Genomic DNA, 20,977 nt, shown 5'->3' with positions numbered 1-20,977 from the left:
CCGTTCTTTAAAAAACTTAAAAAAAGCGTAAGTAAATAAGCATCAACTATCACTGCTTTCATAGCATATAATCAGAGTAGAAATAATTAAGAACTAAAAAAAGATATTCAATCTAATCATATCCTTAACCAAGACTCGAACCATCTTTTTTGACCTACTTTTGAGATTGAGATTCCAATCTTGCTTCTTCGAACGTATTGATTTGACCCCATAAACGGAACCGCCACCCATAGCATGTTGCCACCAGAAGCCCTCCAGTGCAACTAGAAAGAGATTCTTTAACCAAAAAGAATTCAGTTCAGGTGTGAGATACCGATCCAGAAGTTTCAACTCAATCACGTATGATGGAATCATCAAATATTTGACATTTCTGTACACTATCTGTAACTCATTATAGGCTCGAGAAACAAAGAGAAGATGTGTATGAACAAGATATACAACAACAAGAAGGAAAATGATTGAATAGCGAAACTCCTGAACATTTGGCGATTTCCGACCACTATCTTTCACTCAGGTAACCTCCACGATTATTATTATTTTTTTTCGTGAAAAAATTTAAATGGTAAAAATATTAAAACTATATAAAAAAAAAATTATAGTTTTATTAATATATTTTATTTTTCCGTTGAGAGTATTACAAAATTTGAAATTGAATCCATAACAAACTGGGACCCACATTCTCAAATTCAAAGACATATAAAATCTTTGTTTTTTTTTTTGTTTTGTGTCAAATTAAATTAGTTTTTCATTTTCTCTCTCCCTCTTAAAAAAACAAAAAAAAAAAAAAAAAAATAATTGTGTGATTATTATTCTAATTTTGACTATATTACAAAAATAAAATTTATTAAAAAAATAGATTTACAAGTTGAAATCTAATTTTATTTTAAAAAGTTGTAATTTTATAAATATTTATTTAATCTGCAAACTCGAATAAAATAAAAATCCAAGAGTATAATAATATTTCTATTTCTATTTGCTAAAAAAAAAAAAAAAAAAAAAAAAAAAAAATCTAATAAATTCAATAATATTTCATAAAAATAAAAAATATAATAAATTCAAATAATTTTCATAAAAATAAAAAATTCTAATAAATTCAATAATATTTAGTAACAAAAATTTAAAATAATATTTAACATAAACGGTCTCCTATACAAAATTTTGTAAGATATTATTTTTACAATTTACATAAATTGTGCTACAGCTGTGTTACTTACAGTATTTTTATTAAATCGACAAATTATCACAAATAATTAAAATAATTAATTAATCAAATTACTTCTTCCACTAACTAATTATACTCTACCAACAATCTCATCTTCTTCCTCCGGCTCCTTCCCTCCGCCGCGCTCCTTACCCGGAGCGCCGTCGATCTGAATAGCTTTGTACGAATTCGCCTTATACACATACATCAGAAGGTCAATCGCCGTTAAAGCCGCGATTAGGAAGTAAAATCTGTCCAAATGGCCGGAATTTAAGTCATCGGGAATCCACCCAGGGTCTTCCCCTTTCGTTGTAATCGCCATCACCGCGTTCACCAGCAAGATACTGCCGTAATTTCCGAGCGAAATCGACGCCATACACAATGAACTTGCTAGACTCTTGATTCCGTCAGGCGATTGCGCGTTGAAGAACTCCAATTGACCGACATACATGAAAACCTCAGAGCAACCTACAAGAACGTACTGAGGAACCTGCCAGAAGATACTCAGAGAACTCTGTTTCTCTCCTGGAATTACGTACTTCAGCCTCTTGGTTTCGGTTACGGCGGCGGCGATCATCGCGAACATTGCGATTACGAGGCCGATCCCCATTCTTTGAAGCTCTGTTAGTCCCTTAGGTTTTCCGGTGAAACGGCCGGCGAGAGGAATTAGGACATGGCGGTATAGGCCGGTGCTGATGAGGACGCTGCAGATGTCGAACGCGGACATGCTTGCGGCCGGAATGCGGAATCCGTTGGCGACGGTGGAGTTCATTACGTCGCCCTGTTCGACAAACAGAGAGGCCATTTGAGCGAAGACGACGGAGTACATGATGGTGCAGAACCAAATCGGGAGCATTCTGATTAGGCATTTGGCTTCTTCGACCTGCGTTACTGTGCATAAACTCCATGGATTCTTCAATTCCCTTGTGTCGTCCTCTGTAACCGTCGCCGCCTTGTCCAAAAACCTGTAGGTGATTTAGGTTACATGAAATCCATTTTCAGCAAGATCCAGGCACAAATTGAGGATTTAGGTCACATGAAATCCATTTTTCAGCAAGATCAAGACACAAATTGAGGATTTAGCTTACATGAAATCCATTGTTCAGCAAGATCAAGAGTTCAAGACACAAATTGAGGATTTAGGGCACAAATTGAGGATTTGAAAATCGTACCTGCAGCCATTGCTATGAAGAATCTTCCGGCTACCTTTAATGGCAGAAACAGGGCCATCGACCTCAAACAGCCCATCTCCACTCGCCGGCGGCACTTTCCACTTCTTAGCCGCCGCCATAAACACCTGCGCGACGCGGGACAGAGGATTCCCACACGCCTTCACATACCGATACCGTTTCGTTCCAAGCAAGTACAAAATCAGCGCCAGCACCGCCGAGCCAAGGGACACCAAAAACCCTAGCGTCCAGTGGCCGGAGTCCTCAAAGTAGACGAGAATGGTATTGGAGAACAGGGAGCCGAAATTGAGAGCGAAGTAGAAATAGGAGAAGAACGTCGGCTTCGCATTGGCCTCTTTCTTGTTGGATTCGTCGAACTGGTCGGCGCCGAAGGTGGCGAGCGTCGGCTGGTGGCCGCCATAGCCTAAGGCGATGAGGTAGATGGAGAGGTAGAAGATTGTCACACCTTTGATGGATGATGGCACACAGTCTAGTACGTCGTTGCCACACCCGGGCGGGTTTAGGAGGAATAGGTTCGTGGTTAGGGATAGTAGCCCCAAACCCTATATTTTCAACACGTAACTAAATCGTCACTTTCACGACTTTCACGATGCTTCGATACTAAATGAAAATAACAACGTAATTAACTTACCAGTACGAAAATGAGTTGAAAGATGGCACAAGTGACATATCGGCCCCAATAGGAGTCGCTAAGAAATGCCCCAATGAGGGAGCAGAGGTAGACAGTGCCAGTCCATTTGCTAACGCCGTTGGCTGCGGTGGCGCTCTCTTGGTCAAGAACTCTCGTTAAGAACAACACTAAGTTCACTGAAACTCCGAAGAAGGCTAGGGTGGCTAACGCTTGGTTCACTGTTTCAATATATACCAAATGAATCTTCAATGCATTTATTTATGTCCGTACCATATGAGCTAAGATCTCGTTTGATGATAATTGAACCTATAAATATAACTCGGGTTTTCAACGATTTTATACCCAAAACAGTAAGATCTCAACTCAACGATCTTATACCCAAAAGAGTAAGATCTCAACTTGGGGTTTCAACGATCTTATACCCAAAAGAGTAAGATCTCAACTCGGGGTTTCAACGATCTTATACCCAAAAGAGTAAGATCTCAACTCGGGGTTTCAACAATCTTACAAAATAGTAAGATCTCAACCCAAACAGTAAGATCTCAACTCGGGTTTTCAACGATGATCTTACAAAATAGTAAGATCTCAACTCAAATAGTAAGATCTCAACTCGGGTTTTCAACGATGATCTTACAAAACAGTAAGATCTCAACTCAAACAGTAAGATCTCAACTCGGGTTTTCAACGATCTTACAAAATAACCATCTTTTTAATCCATATTGGACCGGGATGGAATAAATAATTAAATTTTTAGAAAATAGAAAATTAAAAATGATGACCTAATAATAGAGTTGCAAGTTTCCATCCTCCGGTGTTCTTTGGAACAGTGGGTCTCTCCCTATACACACAAACAGCTATTGGCTCTTCATTAGGGTCATTTTGGTCATTTTGGTCACTGTTTTCATTGACACCTTCTGCTTCAATTGGGTCATTTTGGTCATTTTGGTGACTATTGTCATTTTGGTCATTTTGGTCATTTTGGTCATTGACGCCTTCTGCTGCTTCTTCAGCAATCTACAAATTCCATTAATAAATCAAATTATTCAAAATAATAATAATAATAATAAATTATAATACGTCTCGTAATTGTTTTCTAAAATTTTAACCTTCACGGTGATTTCCTCCCGAGAACCCATTTTAAACTCTGCAAAACAAAATAAAAGGCGTTGAGTTTGATGATCTCATTGATAACTTGTTTTCAAACGACAGAAGGTCGAGACCTTTTTGCGAAACTTGATAAGGGCAAGAGTGACTTGTTCGGGAATGGTAATGAGAGACGACAACGACTCAGGGGACGGAGAAGATGATCGGACACGAAAAAGAGGTGACCGAGATTGAGAAATCAGGCGCGGATGATCGTAGTCGGCCCCAAAACTAAAACCTTTTGTCATTTATGGTAAAGGAATGGTTGTGTTGAATCAAACTAATATCAAGAACGAAAGCTTAGGTCTCCAATGGTTTTGAGCTCTAATGGCTGATTTTTCTTTTTTTTGCAAGAAAAAAAAAAAAAAAAAAAAAAAAAAAAAAAAAAAANAGAGAGAGATTGTGTTGAGAGAGAAAGAGAGTGAATTAGACATATTTATAGGTTGAAATATGGGTGTGGATGAGATCCAAATTAATAGGAAATTCATTGCTTACAAATTTCCTCATTTTTTGCACATTCATTTGACTTGGTTTTAGTTTTTTTATTTATTTATTTTTTTTAATTACAGCAAAAATAGACCATAAATTTTATGTGGTAATAATAATACTAATAATTTATAAATATATATTTTAAAGTTTTGCTTTTACTTTGTCTCATAATTTGCAATAAACTATCATTTTTTTTTTTTTTTTATAAATAAGTTTAAACATTGATGGTGAAATCCATTAGTATTTTTTCGCTAAATTCGATAAATTAATAAAAATACCTTGATAAATATTTTTAAACTTTCAAAAGTTTCGATAGAATTAAAAATTAGAACAGAATTTCATAATGTAATGATCGATCTAGTGCAAAAAGAAGATAGATAACTATCATAATGTAATGATCGGTCTAGTGCAAAAAGAAGATAGATAACTATGTTAGATGAACATGACTCTCCACAATGATATGATATTGTCCACTTTGAGCATAAGCTCTCGTGGTTTTGCTTTAAGCTTCCCCAAAAGGTCTCATTCCATGATTATTTCCTAAATTACCCAAAGTGAGACTTTCATCCAACACCAAGTACGTCTCCCCTTAATTGAGACTCGACTCATTTTCTTTTGGAGTCTTTGAACAAAGTACACCCTATGTTCGATACTTAAGTCACTTTTTACTATGCCTACGAAGCTCACAATACTTTTGTTCGACATTTAAAGATTCTGAGTTATAGGGCACAACTCTGTATCATGTTAGATGAATGCGCCTCTCCATAATGGTATGATATTAGACTCCTCCCGAGTATTTTGTAACAGTTAGAGAAGACAAATATAATTTATATTCTTCAAACTTGAACGAGAATCCCTTATCCCATATTAACAATAATCTATGGAGAAAGACAAATATAATTTATCCTCTAAAATTGAACAAAAATCTCATATCCCATAATATTTGTAATAATTCAATGATTGCTCGCCAAATAGAAAGTCAAATATAATCATCTTCTCTAAAATTGAACAAGAATCCCTTGTACTTGAACTACCCCAATATTATGATTTAACCAAAAAAAAAAAAAAAACAGAGAGAGTTTGCAAACAAGAAATATATATATGATTGGATAATTTCTTATAGTTATAGGCAGATGAACATCAACCAACACAATTTACATGCTAAATAAAGAGAAATTTTGAGAAGAAACCTGAGATGAAAAAAGAAAAGTGTTATTAATCTCAACTCCATTTGCTAGTGTTGTTTCAAATGTAGTTTAATTTGTTTCAAAAGTAACCAAATCTTGTTTAGTTTCTGAAAACTTTCCACCTTCCAAAATCCCAAAACACCCATCAATTTGAACCTTTTTTCAACTGAAACAAAGAACAAAAAAAATTATAGCACCATTGACAACTTGTTTTACCTCTCCCCTGCAACTGTAACTTAACTTCAACCATGGCTTCTTCTTCCTCTTCTTTAATCCCACTTTCCCTCCCCACCATTTCCCAATCTCATCCACCATGGAAGACGAAGCATCCTCCACCTTCATTTCCTTCACTAAGTCCCCTCTCCTCATAGATGAAGTTTCTGATTCTAATTTCTCAGATTATGCCATACCTGATGCCAAGCGGATGAGATTAGACCATGATCTTAATGATGTAGCCACCGTCGAGAAATTTAAAGGTGTAGTGCCGCAACAGAATGGCCGTTGGGGAGCGCAGATCTATGCGAACCACCAGAGGATCTGGCTCGGTACCTTCAAATCGGAGAAAGACGCTGCCATGGCTTATGACAGTGCCGCTATCAAGCTTCGCACCAGAGACTCTCACCGGAATTTCCCATGGACTCGCCTATCAATCGAGGAGCCGAATTTTCAAAGCAAATTCTCCATAGACGCCGTTCTCAGCATGATCAAAGACGGATCGTATTCCTCAAAATTTTCCGCCTACTTACGAACGAAGTCTCAAATTTGCGACTCGAATATACAGAACCTCCAAACTATTGAAAATGGCGACCGCGATGGCCATTTCTCTTGCAGCCATCTATTCCAGAAGGAATTAACACCAAGCGACGTCGGAAAGCTCAATCGACTCGTAATCCCTAAAAAATACGCAGTGAAACACTTTCCGTACATCAGCGAGAGCGCAGAGGAGAATAACGACGATATCGAAATCGTCTTCTACGATACATCAATGAAGACATGGAAGTTCCGATACTGTTACTGGAGGAGCAGCCAGAGCTTCGTCTTCACCAGAGGCTGGAATCGATTCGTGAAAGAGAAAAAGCTGAAGGCGAACGACATCATCACGTTTTACACATACGAAAGCTGCGGAAGAGACAAAAATGGCGGAACATTGATTTTCATTGACGTAATCTACAAGAAACCGGAAGATGATCGGAGCGAGAGTAGTTGCTTAGCGGCGGAGAGAGAGAGTATCAAGAACGAACAATTGCAGAGAGAATTAGGGCTTGATCGGGAGGACTGTGAGGGGAAGAAGAAGAAGAAGAAGAAGGAGGAAGAGGAGGAGATTTTAAAGCGTGAAAAATTAAACCCTATTAGCCAAAATGTTGGGCAAAAGCGAATTAGGTTATTTGGAGTGCACATTGATTAAATGAAATTAGGGTTCAAATTAGGGTTTTAAAGATTTGAATCAATCTCGGTTCAATTTTCTTTTTGGGTATCTAATTTCAAAAGGGTCGAAAATGGAATCGATACAGAGGACGTGTTTGTGGATGAGATTCATAAAAGTATATATATTTTCTTAACAATTGCAGTCTGTGTCATGCCTTAAATTTTGTTAGCTCGACACTGATTTAGGTCTTACACAAAGGAATTGGTGCGCTCGAGAGAGATGTTGTTCGATCAAATAAGCGTGATCGATCCTCGTTATTCCACGATGTGATTTGTGGTTGAGTTTTTATTGATACACATAATGTGCTCGGGAGGAAGAAGTTGACTTGGATGAAAGTCTCGAGAATCCTTTAATGAAGAACAAAATTGTTATAAATTCAAACACAATCTCACATCAATTAAAAGTGTGTAAATTTCTCGTGTAATTTCATCGATATGAAACATTTTGAATCGAAATAATATAAAAAACTATGTAAAGTTCAAACGGGATAGTATCATAAATTATAATTTTTATTTGTGTCAATTTTGGATATATACTTTAATTTATTAATTTTTAATTGATTTTATCATAAATTAAATCAAAATAATTAAACATACGGTTAGATGAACACGACTCTCTACGATGGTATGATATTGTCTACTTTCCACTCTCTCCACAATGGTATGACTGTCCACTTTGAGCATAAACTCTCATAAACTCTCATGGCTTTGCTTTGGGCTTCTCTAAAATGTCCTGTACCAATGGGGAGAGCATGACTTTACTCTCATGGCTTTGCTTTTTGCTTTGGGCTTCCCCAAAATGTTCCGTACCAATGGGGAGAGCATGACTTTGCTCTGGGCTCCTCAAGAAGTCTCATACTAATGGAGAGATATTCTTGATTATAAACTTATGATCATTCCCTAAATTGGCCGATGTGAGAATTTCATACCACGATAATAAGATATGTTTTTTTGGGTAGGCAATTAATTAGAAAATGAAAATTATCTTTGAATAACATCATAACAGATTGAATAAGACAACATTTAAGATTCCAAAATGTTTGGAAGATTCCCACAATATTGGAATAACATCATATTCAAAAACAAAATTCCCGACAGTTTTAGGCTCTCTATTGACTTCTTCTTCTTCTTCTTCTTCTTCTTCTTCTTCTTCTTCTTCTTCTTCTTCTCCTTCTCCAATGGCCAAAGAACAACTTTCTGAAAGCAGCCGACCTACCAACAATGGCTTCCCAACTGTTCAATTAATCACAAATTCATTATCCGCCGTCTTCTTTAACAACCTTTTTCTTCATCTTTTCCATGGACACTTCTTCACCACTCTTCAAAACCCAATCAATTTCTTCTCCTCCTCTTCGCGTTTCATCCAAGGCCCGCTCGATCTTGTTGCAGTATCCATTGCCGCGCTCTCTCCGGCGCCAAGAAATGTAAGAAATTAACGTTTTGCTGCTTCTCTCTATCTCTTCTGACTTGGATTTGAGATGTTTCTGCAAATTTCTGAATGTCTTGATCTAATTGAATCATGAATCCCCTTCAATGTTTTCGGAATCTGCAATCCTTTGTCCTGGTGAATTTCTTGCCCTCTAAGTGTTTGTGAAAATGTCTGTGTGGTGAAACTGTGTGTTTCTTACGCTTTGTTCTGTGTACTCTTCTCTGAGTTTCCAAGAGATTCAATTCTCTGTTTGATCATCTGCAGAGTTATGGATTTTGTTTGAAATTTTTAATTGTATAGATAGCCATCTTCTAAGATGTCGACAACCGGAGCCTATAATCTTCCGATGTGCACACTGCGAAACAGCAAGCTCTCTTCTGCTAAACTTAGAAATGTCTACAATGTATCCTCTTTGAAACACTTTCAGCTGAATTCCATCACTTTATCTTCTACAAGAACAGGGAAGATTGCAACTAGAGCTATGTCTGGATCTAATGAACACCAACCAGTCTCTGGGTTGCCGATTGATTTAAGAGGTTGTGCCTTCAGTTTTTCTAGTTGCTTCTTCTATTGGCTTAAATTTTATTCTATCATTGTGCATTTGTTTCTTAGTTTGACTGTGTTGTAACGAAAGTGGAAACTAGGTCGATCGCACTCACACACCCACAAATAGAAATTAAAGAGACACAAAGATTTACGTGGTTCGAAGGGAAGAAATTCTCCTACGTCTACGGGTAGCAACCAATCTCAATAGTCAAAGTGTATATCTTACATTCTCACACTACAAAGTCTCTCAACAAAGTTCCTCCTGAATGTCACTCAACAAATACAAAAATGTCACTCAATACATCTCAATCATTCTAGACAAGCATAAAAGCATTATTGTCATACATGAATCAAGATGATTCATGTTCCAAAATGAAAGATGAACCAAATAAATGACAATATACGCATAGGAGATGCATGAACTTGTTCTACAACTTATAGAACTAAGTCTTTCTAGTTAGATAATTCTCTAAATCAGTTCAGCAAATTTTTGGGTTTTCTGTTCAGGTAAGCGGGCATTCATTGCTGGTGTAGCTGATGACGATGGTTATGGTTGGGCAATAGCAAAATCTCTTGCTGCTGCCGGAGCTGAAATCATTGTTGGTACGTGGGTGCGTGTAAGTATAATCCCATAGCAATTTTCATTTTTATGTTTGAATTGTTTTATTAAACCCTATAAAATTTGGTCACTAAGAGCTTAGAGTCATCTTAACTAGGCTTTAAACATCTTTGAAACCAACTTGCAACGTGGAAAGTTCGATAAATCTCGATCGTAAGCTGTCTAACCATATGGAACTCTTTTTACCTGTGATAGTAGTTTCTGCTACTGAAAAATTGATGTTTCAGATTGCCAGATGGATCGTTAATGGAGATCACCAAAATATACCCCCTGGATGCAGATTTTGACAATCCTGAGGATGTTCCTGAAAATGTAAGCCAGAGATTAACTGTTGTTCATGAACCATATAAAAAGATAATGGGTATTAAGAATTACGAACCTCCACAATGGTATGATATTGTCCAATTTGAGTATAAACTCTCGTGGGTTTACTTTTGGTTTTCCCAAAAGACCTCTAGAGATGTATTTCCTTATTACAAACCCATGATGAATCCCTTAATTAGCCAAAGTGGGACTCCTCTCCTCGAACAAAATACGCCATAGAGCCTCCCCTGAGACCTATGGAGCCCTCGAACAGCCTCCTCTTAATCGAGGTTCAACTCCTTCTCTGTTGCCCTCAAACAAAGTACACAATTTATTCGACACTTGAGTCATTTTTTACTACACCTTCGAGACTTACAACTTCTTTGTTCGATATTTGAGCATTCTATTGACATGGCTAAGTTAAGGGTACGACTCTGATACCATGTTAGGAATCATGTGTTAATTTCCGTTCATGCAGATAAAAACAAAGAAGCAGTATGCGGGTTGCAAAAATTGGACAGTTCAGGTACTGAACTTTCCTTGCACAAGCATCACCCATTCAACTTCACCACTTAACTTACAAGCTTAAACTTTCGGGTTAGTATTTTCTCTTTTCATGCTACCATGGTGATTTTAAATGGACTTCAGGAGGTAGCAGAATCAGTTAAGAAGGATTTTGGAAGCATTGACATCCTTGTGCATTCAATTGCAAATGGACCAGAGGTATGCAGTTTCTGTAAGTCAGTTAATCATACCATTTGGCATCTTCATCTTAAAGAGTTGTGTTGATAACAGGTAAGTAAACCTCTCTTAGAGACCTCCAGGAAAGGTTACCTAGCGGCTTTATCTGCATCAAGTTACTCCCACATCTCTCTTCTCAAGCATTTCGCTCCTATAATGAATCCAGGCATGCCCAACTATCAATTCAACAATCTATGAACTGTGGAAGCTTTTGACTAGAAATTTTGATTTCAAATCTTGCAGGCGGTTCGTCGATCTCTCTTACATACATTGCTTCCAAAAGGATCATTCCTGGGTACGTGCTTTACGCATAGTTTCTTTAAATCATTCATCCCTCTCATGAGCTGATAACTTGAATTGTGCTTAGATATGGGGGAGGTATGAGTTCAGCAAAAGCTGCACTGGAGAGTGACATACGAGTGAGATTCAGTACCTTTCTTTGTTGCTTCCCTTTACTTTTCATTTCTCCTTATACCATTCTTGATTTATCTTTCAAATCAGGTGCTTGCTTTCGAGGTGGGTAGAAAAAACAAGATCAGAGTGAACGCCATATCCGCTGGTAGCTTCAATGAGTCAACTCGGAAAACTGCAGTTTATCTTTACAGTTTAGGATCATCTAAGCTCTTCTGATCCATTTTCTACCATTACCATATTTTTATTCTCAGGTCCTCTAAGAAGCCGAGCATCAAAAGCAGTTGAATACATCGATTCGATGATAGACTACTCACTAGCAAATGCACCTCTACAGAAACCATTATCTGCAGGTAGTTTCTTCATCTGCTGTTCTTATGTTGTTTATACCAAATCTTGATCTTCAAAACTGGTTGAACAGAGGAGGTGGGGAATGCAGCTGCCTTCTTGGCATCTCCTTTAGCGTCTGCCATAACTGGTTCTGTTATCTGTGTCGACAATGGTTTGAACGCCATGGGAGTTGGAGGGGATAGCCCGACATTCAAAGGACTGTATCTTCTAAACCCCAACTGACGACCACCAGAAAAACTGCTGACTGTCAAAACGAAAACGTTCCAGCTGGGCGCCAAGTCTTCGCTCATTTCTTCTTGTTGTTGCTCCATAATTTCTAAGAACTTCATTTCATTTACCCTCGATCCTCTAATTTGAGGATTTTGACAGCCACTTTAAATGTACTGAAAAAGATGGTTCAAACTTCAAAGTGATAATAAATGGGGCAAACATGCTTATAATTAGAAGTCAATATATTTTGAATATTGCAGAACTACAAACAAAATGCCCCTGACCCTACTTTCGGGCTACCATTCCTTGTATTAACGTAACTAGGAACTCTACCTTTACAGAATACTTGGAGCATAACTTCTGTTAGAGAACTTATATTTGCCAATCATTTTCTCCTAGAACCTAATGACATATTCACAGGGCAGCCGTTAAATATGCAACCAACAGAACAAAAACCGGAAAGAAGAACTCACATCCGGTAGTTATCAGAGCTCTACTTTTCCTAACCTTGACTAAGCTTTTTCTTGCACCTCAACATTGCAGTTGGTCCTGAATGAGCGCCATCATTATCAGGGGAATCCTCAACAACAGTTTGCATAACTAAACCTCGATTTCTTGACAGCTTTCGAATTGGCGTGGTAGGCAATGTCGCTGATTCAGAATCGTCCGTGGCTGCTTCTTCTTGGGGTATGGGTGCTGAATTTAGAAAGTTCCTGTGGGGCATCAACTCCTCTCCAACTGGTACTATATCCATCATCAACTGCAAATACATTTCACAAGTATGTGTTCCTCAATTGAAGCCAAGGATCTAAATAATACACAGCATTTGATATATATTATGAGCCTCTATCCAATATTATATACAAGTCTAATCATACTGCACAGCTGCAAAATATTTTTCATAATAATTGAACTCTGTTACATGACACTGGGAAATGTATAGTTTGTATCATAGCAATGAATGCTTCTCTGTACCTTCCAATCCTTAAAATCGAATCTGAATACGAAGTGACTATAATTAACTTCGTGTGACATAATGGCACTATGGGCCGGGGCATTCTTCGGAGCTGAAAATATTGACAGAAAATCTAAGTATAATGCAAAGAACACAATGTTTTAAAAGAAAAGTACAAAAAGTTAAAGTCTGTAGATGTTTACTCACATACAAAATGAGAACCATTTTTATCAATAGTTATCTCGGCCCGACCATCCTTGACCAGAAAGGAGAGAGCAAATAAGTTCTCTATTGTCTGTGCAAAAGAGTTTCTATTCAATATCAAATGTTCAAGTCTAGCGGTTTTATTCCTCCTCAAAATTCCAAACATGATGCTCATGTTCTTATCTGTATCTGTTTTTTCTTCAGATCCATCTTCATCAACCTGCACGTATATGAATTGAGATAAACATCAACGAGACAAAAGAATATCAAATGCATGAAAAAAAAACATAAATGCAACCTATTTTACAAACCATTTGACCAAACAGAAAAAAGTTAATAAGTATGAGCAAAGAACATCAAGCAGGAAAGCTAGAGGAGTGACTACAAACAAGCTTCGTAAGGTTCGGCTAAAACATTAACGAGTTCAATTATATGTCCTACCAGAAAAGAAATATCTGTACTTCCAGTAAAATTGGACACTCGAGCATCTAATAAAACAATCTAAAACATATTTACACTAATCTCCAAGGTGCTTAAAAATTTGACTGTAGTATTAAAGTTAAAGTCTAACCTCTGCAGGTCTCGAACTTTCAGTAGGCCTTGAACGTTTCCGGGCAATATTAGTCTTTCGCTGCTTCAACTGAGTGCTCATAGGTCCAAGCCTTGAAAAAGACACGAGAAAAAAGTAATATAATTGGTAAAAACATCCATTGAAGCCACTTTAGCATTAAGTTCGAGAGACAAAGGAATCTATGAGTCTCACATGGTGCGGCATCCATGGCCATTCATGAAAATAGACGAAACGCCTAATCCAATATCTTTCCAACTGACAGAAATCGGATCGTTTTCTTCGGATGTTATACCGCCTTCAATGTTAGCAAATTCTTTGAGCAGACAGCTCACAAAATCCGACGGAGTAACACCTTCATTTGACTGCGACTTAATAGAGGTCACCAGGGAGTTTGCAATATCTTGCAAGGCTTCTGCATCTGCAACTTGTTCCCTCGGCTTCTGAACTGAAACCCAGATGGAAACACAACCATATCACATCAATAACACTATCAAAAGGAAAAGGAACAAGCCCCTTTCAAAACTCGAAGTTCAAGTCCCATTCAAACTTATATGACTATAAGAATGCAAGGGGAAAATGCAACAACGGAGAAGTGTTTTGATGAAAATTTGAAATCAAAGATACAACAGTTCTTCAACGTAAACAAATTGAAAATAAACTAAAGAAATACCTTGCTCGTGCAACTTTTCCACTTCATTGATGATAACATTGAACTTGTCCGAATCCTTCGTCAAATCCTCTCTCCTTTCTTCAAAAACAAGAAACCAAAAAAAAAAAAAAAAAAAAAAAAAAAAANAAAAAAAAAAAAAAAAAAAAAGAAAACCGATTACCTCCGCACACTAATGCAGAGATCTAGTAGTAATTAAAAAAAAAAAATGCAGAGATCCACCATACCACTAATCTCGTGAATGACCGCAAGATACCGAGACCGGAGAACCCGCCGCTTCGTCAAGCCTTGCTGACCCTCTTCAGCTTCAGCCATGTTGCCCTCGCCGATGTTCTCTTTCTCCCGAGAAACCCTCGCCCGCTTAACATCTCTTAAATTCACAGCATCGACGGCGTCGCCGCCTTTACTCTGATTACTGCGGCTGCTAGCGGCGGGTTCGCGCTTGACAGGCCTCATAATCACGACTGTGCAATGGAAACCCTAATCCAAAATTAGGGTTTGAAAGCAGGGCGAAGAATCGAGTAGTCAGAGGCTTGTAGAGGAGTCGGGAGAGCCGAGAATTGTGTTTTTGAATTTGGAGCGATTACAAAGAAGAGGAAAGGATGCATCTTTCCCTTTCCCGCTCCCTTCTTCACAATTTACCGTTCTTTAATTTAAGCAACCACAACATTTCTTTATCTTAATTAATTAAATATTAAATTAATAAATACTCTTAAATTTTTTAAAATTTTAATAATATTTTTAAAAAATTTATAAATTTTTTAAAAAATATTTTAAAAAATACCCAATTAAGGTTATTATTTATATTTTTTTTTAGTTTTTAAAAAAAATTTAAGGATGTTTTTAAAGTTTTTAAAAAAATTTAAGTATTTTTTTTTTTTATTAATTTAACATTAATAAGACAATTTTGTTTGTACCAATTTCTTCTACTAGTGTTTGCTGTGTGTCATAGTTGCACTCGATGACATTAGTATATCGATTGTGTGACATTTGTTCTAACATAGTGAATAAATTAACTATGTGAAAATCAAATTTTACAAACAGTTCGAACGTATGATCGATACGTAATTCACGTTTGACATAAAGTATTTTATAAGACGTGAGTGATGAGATGCATTGGAAATGGTTTGAAATAAAGTAACGTTATCAGCTAAAATGAATAATGAACCACCATGATTTTGATAGCATATAAATCGGGTTTGAAAATTTGACGACTAGTCACATTTTCTACAGTACATTTTGGGACATTTTAACCCTAACACTTTTTTGGAACTAAGTCAAGACATAGTAACAATTATGTTATGAAACTAGTTCGTTAGATACAAATTGTTAAGCCCAACAAAAAAAAATGGGGCTCGGTATAGCCATAGTTCGGTTTTCAGGGTTAGAGTATTCCCTATTATCAATCTACTCATATCAGAACTCAACTAGTAGATTTTCTTTCGCTTATCGGCTGGTCCGGCTTTCATTGTCGTAACCTTCGCATTTCCTGCTGAGATCCTAAGTCTTCAAGTGGGCCCTCTTGGCCACCCGCGACCTTGACTTTTTAGAGAATTCCGCTCCTTTGTCGTGGGACTTGTAGCTCGGCCCGAGTGGGTTTTTTATCCTTCTAATTTTGAGTGTGTAGACATGAATTTGGTAAATGATCATACACCCGATATTAACCTAACATAAATAATATAAAAAAGATTTGGAACAGACATGTAACTATGAACAACCGGCGAAAAATTGGACAATATAAGAGGTAATAATAATAAATATATTTTATTCAATGTAAAAATCATTTGCATTGATCCAGTATTTCCTCTTTCTCTTCAATTTACAGGGACAGATCCAAGTATTCATCTGAAGCTCCTTCCATGGATTCCCACCATTCTTGCTCAAGAACATTCTAGCCACAATTTTTCATTCATTCTCATGTAAATCCGTTTCTAGGTATCTCCATCCCCGAGAGGTAATTCTTTATTTGTTCGTTTCACACCCTCGCCTTTTCCTTCTGCAAATCTCTTATCGATGCTCACCGATGGCGCGTTTGATTTAGTTCGTTTTTGTTCAATTCATCGCGGGTTTACTTGTATTGAATATCACGCTCTCTCGATTGTTAGCTCACAAGTGAGGCGTGTCGATTTTAGTAAACGAAGCATATTTTCTATCTGAACTACTTGTACAGCTATGTTGTTAATTGCGTTTCTTGTTGCTGATTGGCAGGTGTTTGAAGGAACTTTATGATGGGGGATCAAAGAAGTCACAGAATTCTGATGGTCTCTGATTTTTTTTATCCCAACTTTGGCGGTGTGGAAAGCCACATTTATTATCTCTCACAATGTCTGTTGAAACTCGGTCACAAGGTTAGGAGATAAAACACTGCAATGTATTTTCTGCGATTTTGTTGTTGAATCGAAATGTATTGAAATTTCATTTGAGAATGAACAGATTTTTTTTCCTTTTCTGTTCCCTCACCGCTTGCACATTAGGAATCATGTTCTTGACATGTGGTTTGGACTTTGGAATATCTAGTTCTTTAGAGTTTCGGGTACATTGGACATGCCAAGGACATCTTTAGGGGATGTCAAGACATATGAAGGGATGAGAAGGGGATGCATGTTAATGCAAGCTCAAAGATTACATTAAAGTATGGATGAATAAACAGATTATATGTAAGCCAAACTCATAAACTCAGCAAATGAAAACCAAAATATACCCAGAAAAACTTAATCATCTGTTCGAACAGAAAATCTAACTCAGAATTTGGTCTTTTTGTGTTTTGACTATTATTTTGTCTAGAGTTTATATCTCAAGAAAAATATTATCTATTTTTTGATGTGTAAAATTTGTGCTTAAGCTGAAATGTTACATATCATCTAGTTCATTATTTTCAAAAGCACTTAATGCGTCAAAGTATACAATTATGTGTTCAAAGATGTGTTTTAGTGAGCATGGTCCTTGATTAAATGTAAGATTAAATTTTGCTGAATGCAATTTCAATTCAAACACTATAAGTTATGGAATGTCTACGCACTCCTCAATTAAATAATGTGAAAAATCATAAAAAATGTTCACTATTTTGGTTCCGAGTCTCAGAGTTCCTTTTCCTAGCTTTTTGCGTACTTAGTAAGCCCTTTTGATTTGATATCCATGTAAGTTAAGACTATTGTAAATTGTAAAAACTTTTAGAAAATAATTTTCTAGGTTGTGGTGATGACTCATGCTTATGGAAATCGTAGCGGTGTGAGATACATGACAGGAGGCCTAAAAGTGTATTATGTACCGTGGAAACCGTTTGTGATGCAAAATACATTGCCAACTTTCTACGGGACCCTTCCAATAGTTAGGACAATCTTGATTCGAGAAAAAATTACACTAGTGCATGGACACCAGGCCTTTTCAACTCTTTGTCATGAAGCTTTGATGCATGCAAGAACCATGGGATACAAGGTTGTATTTACCGATCATTCGCTCTATGGTTTTGCTGATGTGGGAAGCATCCATATGAACAAAGTATTGCAATTTACTTTAGCAGATGTTACTGAGGCTATATGTGTTTCACATACTAGTAAGGAGAACACAGTTCTACGATCAGGTTTGCCACCAGAAAGAGTTTTTGTAGTACCTAATGCTGTCGATACTGCTATGTTTAAGCCTGCTTTGAACCGACTTAGTACAAGTGAGATTATCATTGTGGTTGTAAGTCGATTAGTTTATCGCAAAGGGGCAGATTTGCTTGTTGAAGTCATTCCCGAAGTCTGTCGCATGTTTGCTAATGTAAGTTTCATGTCAAACTAATGTCTATTTAAAGTATTAACTTTTGCCATGCTTTTCATATGTGGTTGATTCACCTGAACTTATACTTGGCTATGCAATGGCTGTTTCATTTGGTTTTCAAGTCTTGACTTCCTTGTTCAATGGTACTATGGTTTATCTGTTTTGCCATTTGTCAAGTTATATTGTACTTCATGGGGACATTTAAGCATGATATTGATAGCTTACTTCGCATGAGGACACTTCTGCTTGGATGACCATATGATTTTGGTTAAGTCAAACTTTATATGCATCCTCAATTTTTTTTTTTTTTTTTTTAAATTCTCTCAACTTAAAATTTGAAGTAAGATGGTGCATGATGAGTATAATTGAGTAGATGACATTAATTAGTATGATCATCATGTTGTGGAGTAAGGATGGCATTTTCAAGTCATCAGTATGTTCCTCTGCAGAAAGATGTAATTGGAGTATTTGATCCTTAGATTATCTGTAATTGTCATAGGTGCGATTCATTATTGGAGGAGATGGACCAAAACGTGTGCGGCTAGAAGAGATGAGGGAAAAGCATGGTCTTCAAGATCGAGTTGAGATGTTGGGAGCTGTTCCACATGCTCGAGTTCGATCAGTCCTTATATCTGGCCATATATTTCTAAATAGGTTGCCATTTCTTGAGTTTATACTTGAAGTACATATTTTATTCTAGAGCTTTAAACTAAATGTTTTCATTCTTTTGAAAAAAATCTTTAATTTTAGCTCTCTGATGATTCTTTTGTTACCATTCTTGCAGTTCTTTAACGGAAGCTTTTTGCATAGCCATATTAGAGGCTGCTAGTTGTGGATTATTAACTGTTAGTACGCGTGTTGGAGGCGTGCCTGAGGTGGTCAAGAATAGAAATTCGTTTTTACCTCGTCTGTTTTCATATTTCATATATAATACCATTTTGGTCCCTATACTTCGAGTTTCACTTTTTGGTTCATTTTATAGTTTGCTTATTCATGTTCTATTGTTAGGTTCTACCAGATGACATGGTTGTACTCGCAGAACCAGATCCCGGTGATATGGTACAAGCTATTAAGAAGGCAATTACCATACTTCCTAAGATTGACCCACAAGAAATGCATAATCGTGTGAGTGCATTCTTTGAAGGAAAAAAGAAGAAACGTTTTTCTATGAACATCTTGGAATATCTATATGTACTAATATTATTCTCTCATTCTACAAAAAATAAACTCTTAGATGAAGAAATTGTATGATTGGCATGATGTTGCAAAGAGGACAGTTATTGTATATGACTATGCTGTGAAAAGCTCGGATCAAAATCTTCTTGAACGACTCTCGAGGTATGCTATTGATATGTTGCCATAACATGTCACTCTTTAGACTGAATTCATATGTTTAAATGGGAACTCGAACCAAATATTAACCCTCAATTAAGTCGTGAGTAATCTGATTAGTACTTCGATGCAACTTGCTGCTTGTAAAATAATATTGAAGGGTTGTCACAACTATTATCTATATTTCAGGTATCTCTCGTGTGGATCGTGGGCAGGAAAGCTTTTTTGTTTAGTGATGATCATCGACTTTTTGCTATGGTATCTTTTGAAACTGTGGCAGGTACTATAGTCGTGTTCCCTTTTCGTTTCATCGAAATATCTTCCAATAATTTTCATTTGTTTTGACTATCCTCCCTCCTACTCTTTTAATAGCCTGATGAGAACATTGAGGTGGTGCCCGATTTTACATTGACGTGCAATCGGGATCAGGGGCCAATGCATGACACGGAAGAAGAAAGAAAGGGCCTGAAATAACTATGGATAAACTGTTTATTTAGGTATGTGAGACTAGCATGAATGTTACCTACTAATAAACTATATATGGATCTATGATGCCATATTAACTAGCGCTTCAAGAAGATAAAGGAAAGGCTGATCCTGGGTCGAAATCCTGAAATTTTAGATGGTTTACTCCTTATCTGATGTTCAAATTTTCACTTTCACGTTTGTTGTACTGAATGTCTGATATATGACCAATGTAGGTGAAATTTACTAGGTCGAACTCCTCATTCTCATTCATGAACAGTTGAACAGAAACGGATCTTCGTCCTTTTTTCCTTCGTTGTGGAAACGGTTCAAAATGTTTTTGTTCACGAAAACAAGGTATTCTTCGCGTGGGACGAGTTCCTCTCTCTCTTAAGTGACTCTCACTTACTCTTCCGTTCCTTGTTCATTCTCCATGTTAGAACCTGGACAAAACTTCCACATTGCGTGGGAAGATTGATGATCATCTTGCCACTTGATATTCAAAAGTGAACAGAATGTATTAGATTAGTGACTCTGACTCTATTCCAGATGTTTTTTCTATGTTGTTGGGGCCCTTGATGGATCATCTTGTGATCATCTTATGAACATCTTATGAACATCTTATGATCATCTTGCTACTTGATATTGGAGGTGATGATGATGCTTCCACCTGCTGCTTCAAGATATGGGGGAGACCTTTTCTGGGTTTGTAGAAATAAATTGGAGGATTTTAAGAGAGCTTGAGAGCCCTTCAGTGGTTTATAACATCTGACTCTACTTTTTTGTAAGTTCCATTTCTTTGTTTTTGTTTTGTTGCTTTGTATAATGTTAATATTACTTGGGAATCACCACTGTCTTTTGAAGTAGGGAAAAAAATGATTATTCTCTAATATTTGGTGTTTAGCTTAGCAACCATGTATACTTCTTTTATATATACGTTACCCAAATCTACCGCTAGCAGATATTGTCCTCTTTGGGCTTTCCCTTTCGGGCTTCCCTTCAAGGCTTTAAAACGCATCTATTAGAGGAAGGTTTCCACTCTTATAAGGGTATTTTGTTCTCCTCCCCAATCAATGTGAGACATCACAATCCACCACCCCCTTTGGGGCCTAGCGTCTTTGCTGGCACTCTTTTATTTCTCCAAT

The 20,977-nt window shown here is 36.9% G+C and overlaps 5 protein-coding genes and 1 long non-coding RNA gene across 13 annotated transcripts; 3 read left to right on the top strand and 3 right to left on the bottom strand.

Moving 5' to 3' along the window:
• Nucleotides 1–1,138: 1,138 nt before the first annotated feature.
• Nucleotides 1,139–4,413, bottom strand: LOC111792958 (protein NRT1/ PTR FAMILY 7.1-like). Its single transcript, XM_023674592.1, has 5 exons — nt 4,243–4,413; nt 3,802–4,036; nt 3,023–3,240; nt 2,374–2,933; nt 1,139–2,166 (listed from the first exon to the last, which is right to left on the bottom strand). Exons 1-5 carry the CDS (start codon nt 4,411–4,413, stop codon nt 1,293–1,295), a joined length of 2,058 nt encoding a protein of 685 aa, XP_023530360.1. The 3' UTR covers nt 1,139–1,292.
• Nucleotides 4,414–5,577: 1,164 nt separating this feature from the next.
• LOC111793290 (AP2/ERF and B3 domain-containing transcription factor At1g50680-like) lies at nt 5,578–7,246 on the top strand. The gene has a single exon (XM_023675113.1). The coding sequence runs from the start codon at nt 6,155–6,157 to the stop codon at nt 7,244–7,246; it is 1,092 nt and encodes a 363-aa protein (XP_023530881.1). The 5' UTR covers nt 5,578–6,154.
• Nucleotides 7,247–8,599: 1,353 nt separating this feature from the next.
• On the top strand, nt 8,600–11,988 carry LOC111793288 (enoyl-[acyl-carrier-protein] reductase [NADH], chloroplastic-like). 2 transcript variants are annotated; one of them, XM_023675112.1, is made up of 14 exons: nt 8,603–8,690; nt 8,996–9,043; nt 9,152–9,231; nt 9,749–9,858; nt 9,958–10,013; nt 10,088–10,172; nt 10,642–10,689; nt 10,812–10,886; nt 10,959–11,070; nt 11,148–11,199; nt 11,272–11,323; nt 11,406–11,463; nt 11,570–11,668; nt 11,737–11,988. In XM_023675112.1, the coding sequence occupies exons 2-14, from the start codon at nt 9,012–9,014 to the stop codon at nt 11,886–11,888; spliced, it is 1,011 nt and encodes a 336-aa protein (XP_023530880.1). In that variant the 5' UTR covers nt 8,603–8,690; nt 8,996–9,011; the 3' UTR covers nt 11,889–11,988. The 2 variants fall into 2 exon arrangements, with proteins under 2 accessions (XP_023530879.1, XP_023530880.1); XM_023675111.1 differs by having other exon boundaries at nt 8,600–8,690; nt 8,996–9,231.
• LOC111793289 lies at nt 9,389–10,427 on the bottom strand. Its single transcript, XR_002814914.1, has 2 exons — nt 10,240–10,427; nt 9,389–10,164 (listed from the first exon to the last, which is right to left on the bottom strand). It is a non-coding gene; the product is annotated as an uncharacterized LOC111793289 (long non-coding RNA).
• On the bottom strand, nt 11,894–14,904 carry LOC111793286 (non-structural maintenance of chromosomes element 4 homolog A-like). Of its 4 annotated transcripts, XR_002814913.1 has the most exons (9): nt 14,501–14,904; nt 14,277–14,354; nt 13,799–14,051; nt 13,607–13,697; nt 13,039–13,255; nt 12,852–12,943; nt 12,384–12,636; nt 12,210–12,278; nt 11,965–12,049 (listed from the first exon to the last, which is right to left on the bottom strand). XR_002814913.1 is itself a non-coding variant. In XM_023675107.1 (8 exons), exons 1-8 carry the CDS (start codon nt 14,727–14,729, stop codon nt 12,015–12,017), a joined length of 1,248 nt encoding a protein of 415 aa, XP_023530875.1. In that variant the 5' UTR covers nt 14,730–14,904; the 3' UTR covers nt 11,894–12,014. The 4 variants fall into 4 exon arrangements, 3 of the variants coding, with proteins under 3 accessions (XP_023530875.1, XP_023530876.1, XP_023530878.1); XM_023675107.1 differs by lacking the exon at nt 12,210–12,278 and having other exon boundaries at nt 11,894–12,049; XM_023675108.1 differs by lacking the exon at nt 11,965–12,049 and having other exon boundaries at nt 12,077–12,278.
• A 1,148-nt stretch (nt 14,905–16,052) lies between these two features.
• LOC111793894 (phosphatidylinositol N-acetylglucosaminyltransferase subunit A) lies at nt 16,053–20,722 on the top strand. Of its 4 annotated transcripts, XR_002814989.1 has the most exons (11): nt 16,053–16,227; nt 16,482–16,621; nt 17,463–18,035; nt 18,535–18,689; nt 18,820–18,910; nt 19,044–19,160; nt 19,270–19,373; nt 19,557–19,647; nt 19,740–19,864; nt 20,069–20,189; nt 20,273–20,722. XR_002814989.1 is itself a non-coding variant. In XM_023675961.1 (10 exons), the coding sequence occupies exons 2-9, from the start codon at nt 16,499–16,501 to the stop codon at nt 19,839–19,841; spliced, it is 1,356 nt and encodes a 451-aa protein (XP_023531729.1). In that variant the 5' UTR covers nt 16,053–16,227; nt 16,482–16,498; the 3' UTR covers nt 19,842–19,864; nt 20,069–20,722. The 4 variants fall into 4 exon arrangements, 3 of the variants coding, with proteins under 3 accessions (XP_023531729.1, XP_023531732.1, XP_023531731.1); XM_023675961.1 differs by having other exon boundaries at nt 20,069–20,722; XM_023675964.1 differs by lacking the exon at nt 16,053–16,227 and having other exon boundaries at nt 16,533–16,621; nt 17,498–18,035; nt 20,069–20,722.
• Nucleotides 20,723–20,977: the final 255 nt, after the last annotated feature.

This window comes from Cucurbita pepo, chromosome LG04 (genome assembly GCF_002806865.2).
Source record: "Cucurbita pepo subsp. pepo cultivar mu-cu-16 chromosome LG04, ASM280686v2, whole genome shotgun sequence".
Taxonomy (NCBI): Eukaryota; Viridiplantae; Streptophyta; class Magnoliopsida; order Cucurbitales; family Cucurbitaceae; genus Cucurbita; species Cucurbita pepo.
This window is presented reverse-complemented; position numbering and strand designations above follow the sequence as displayed.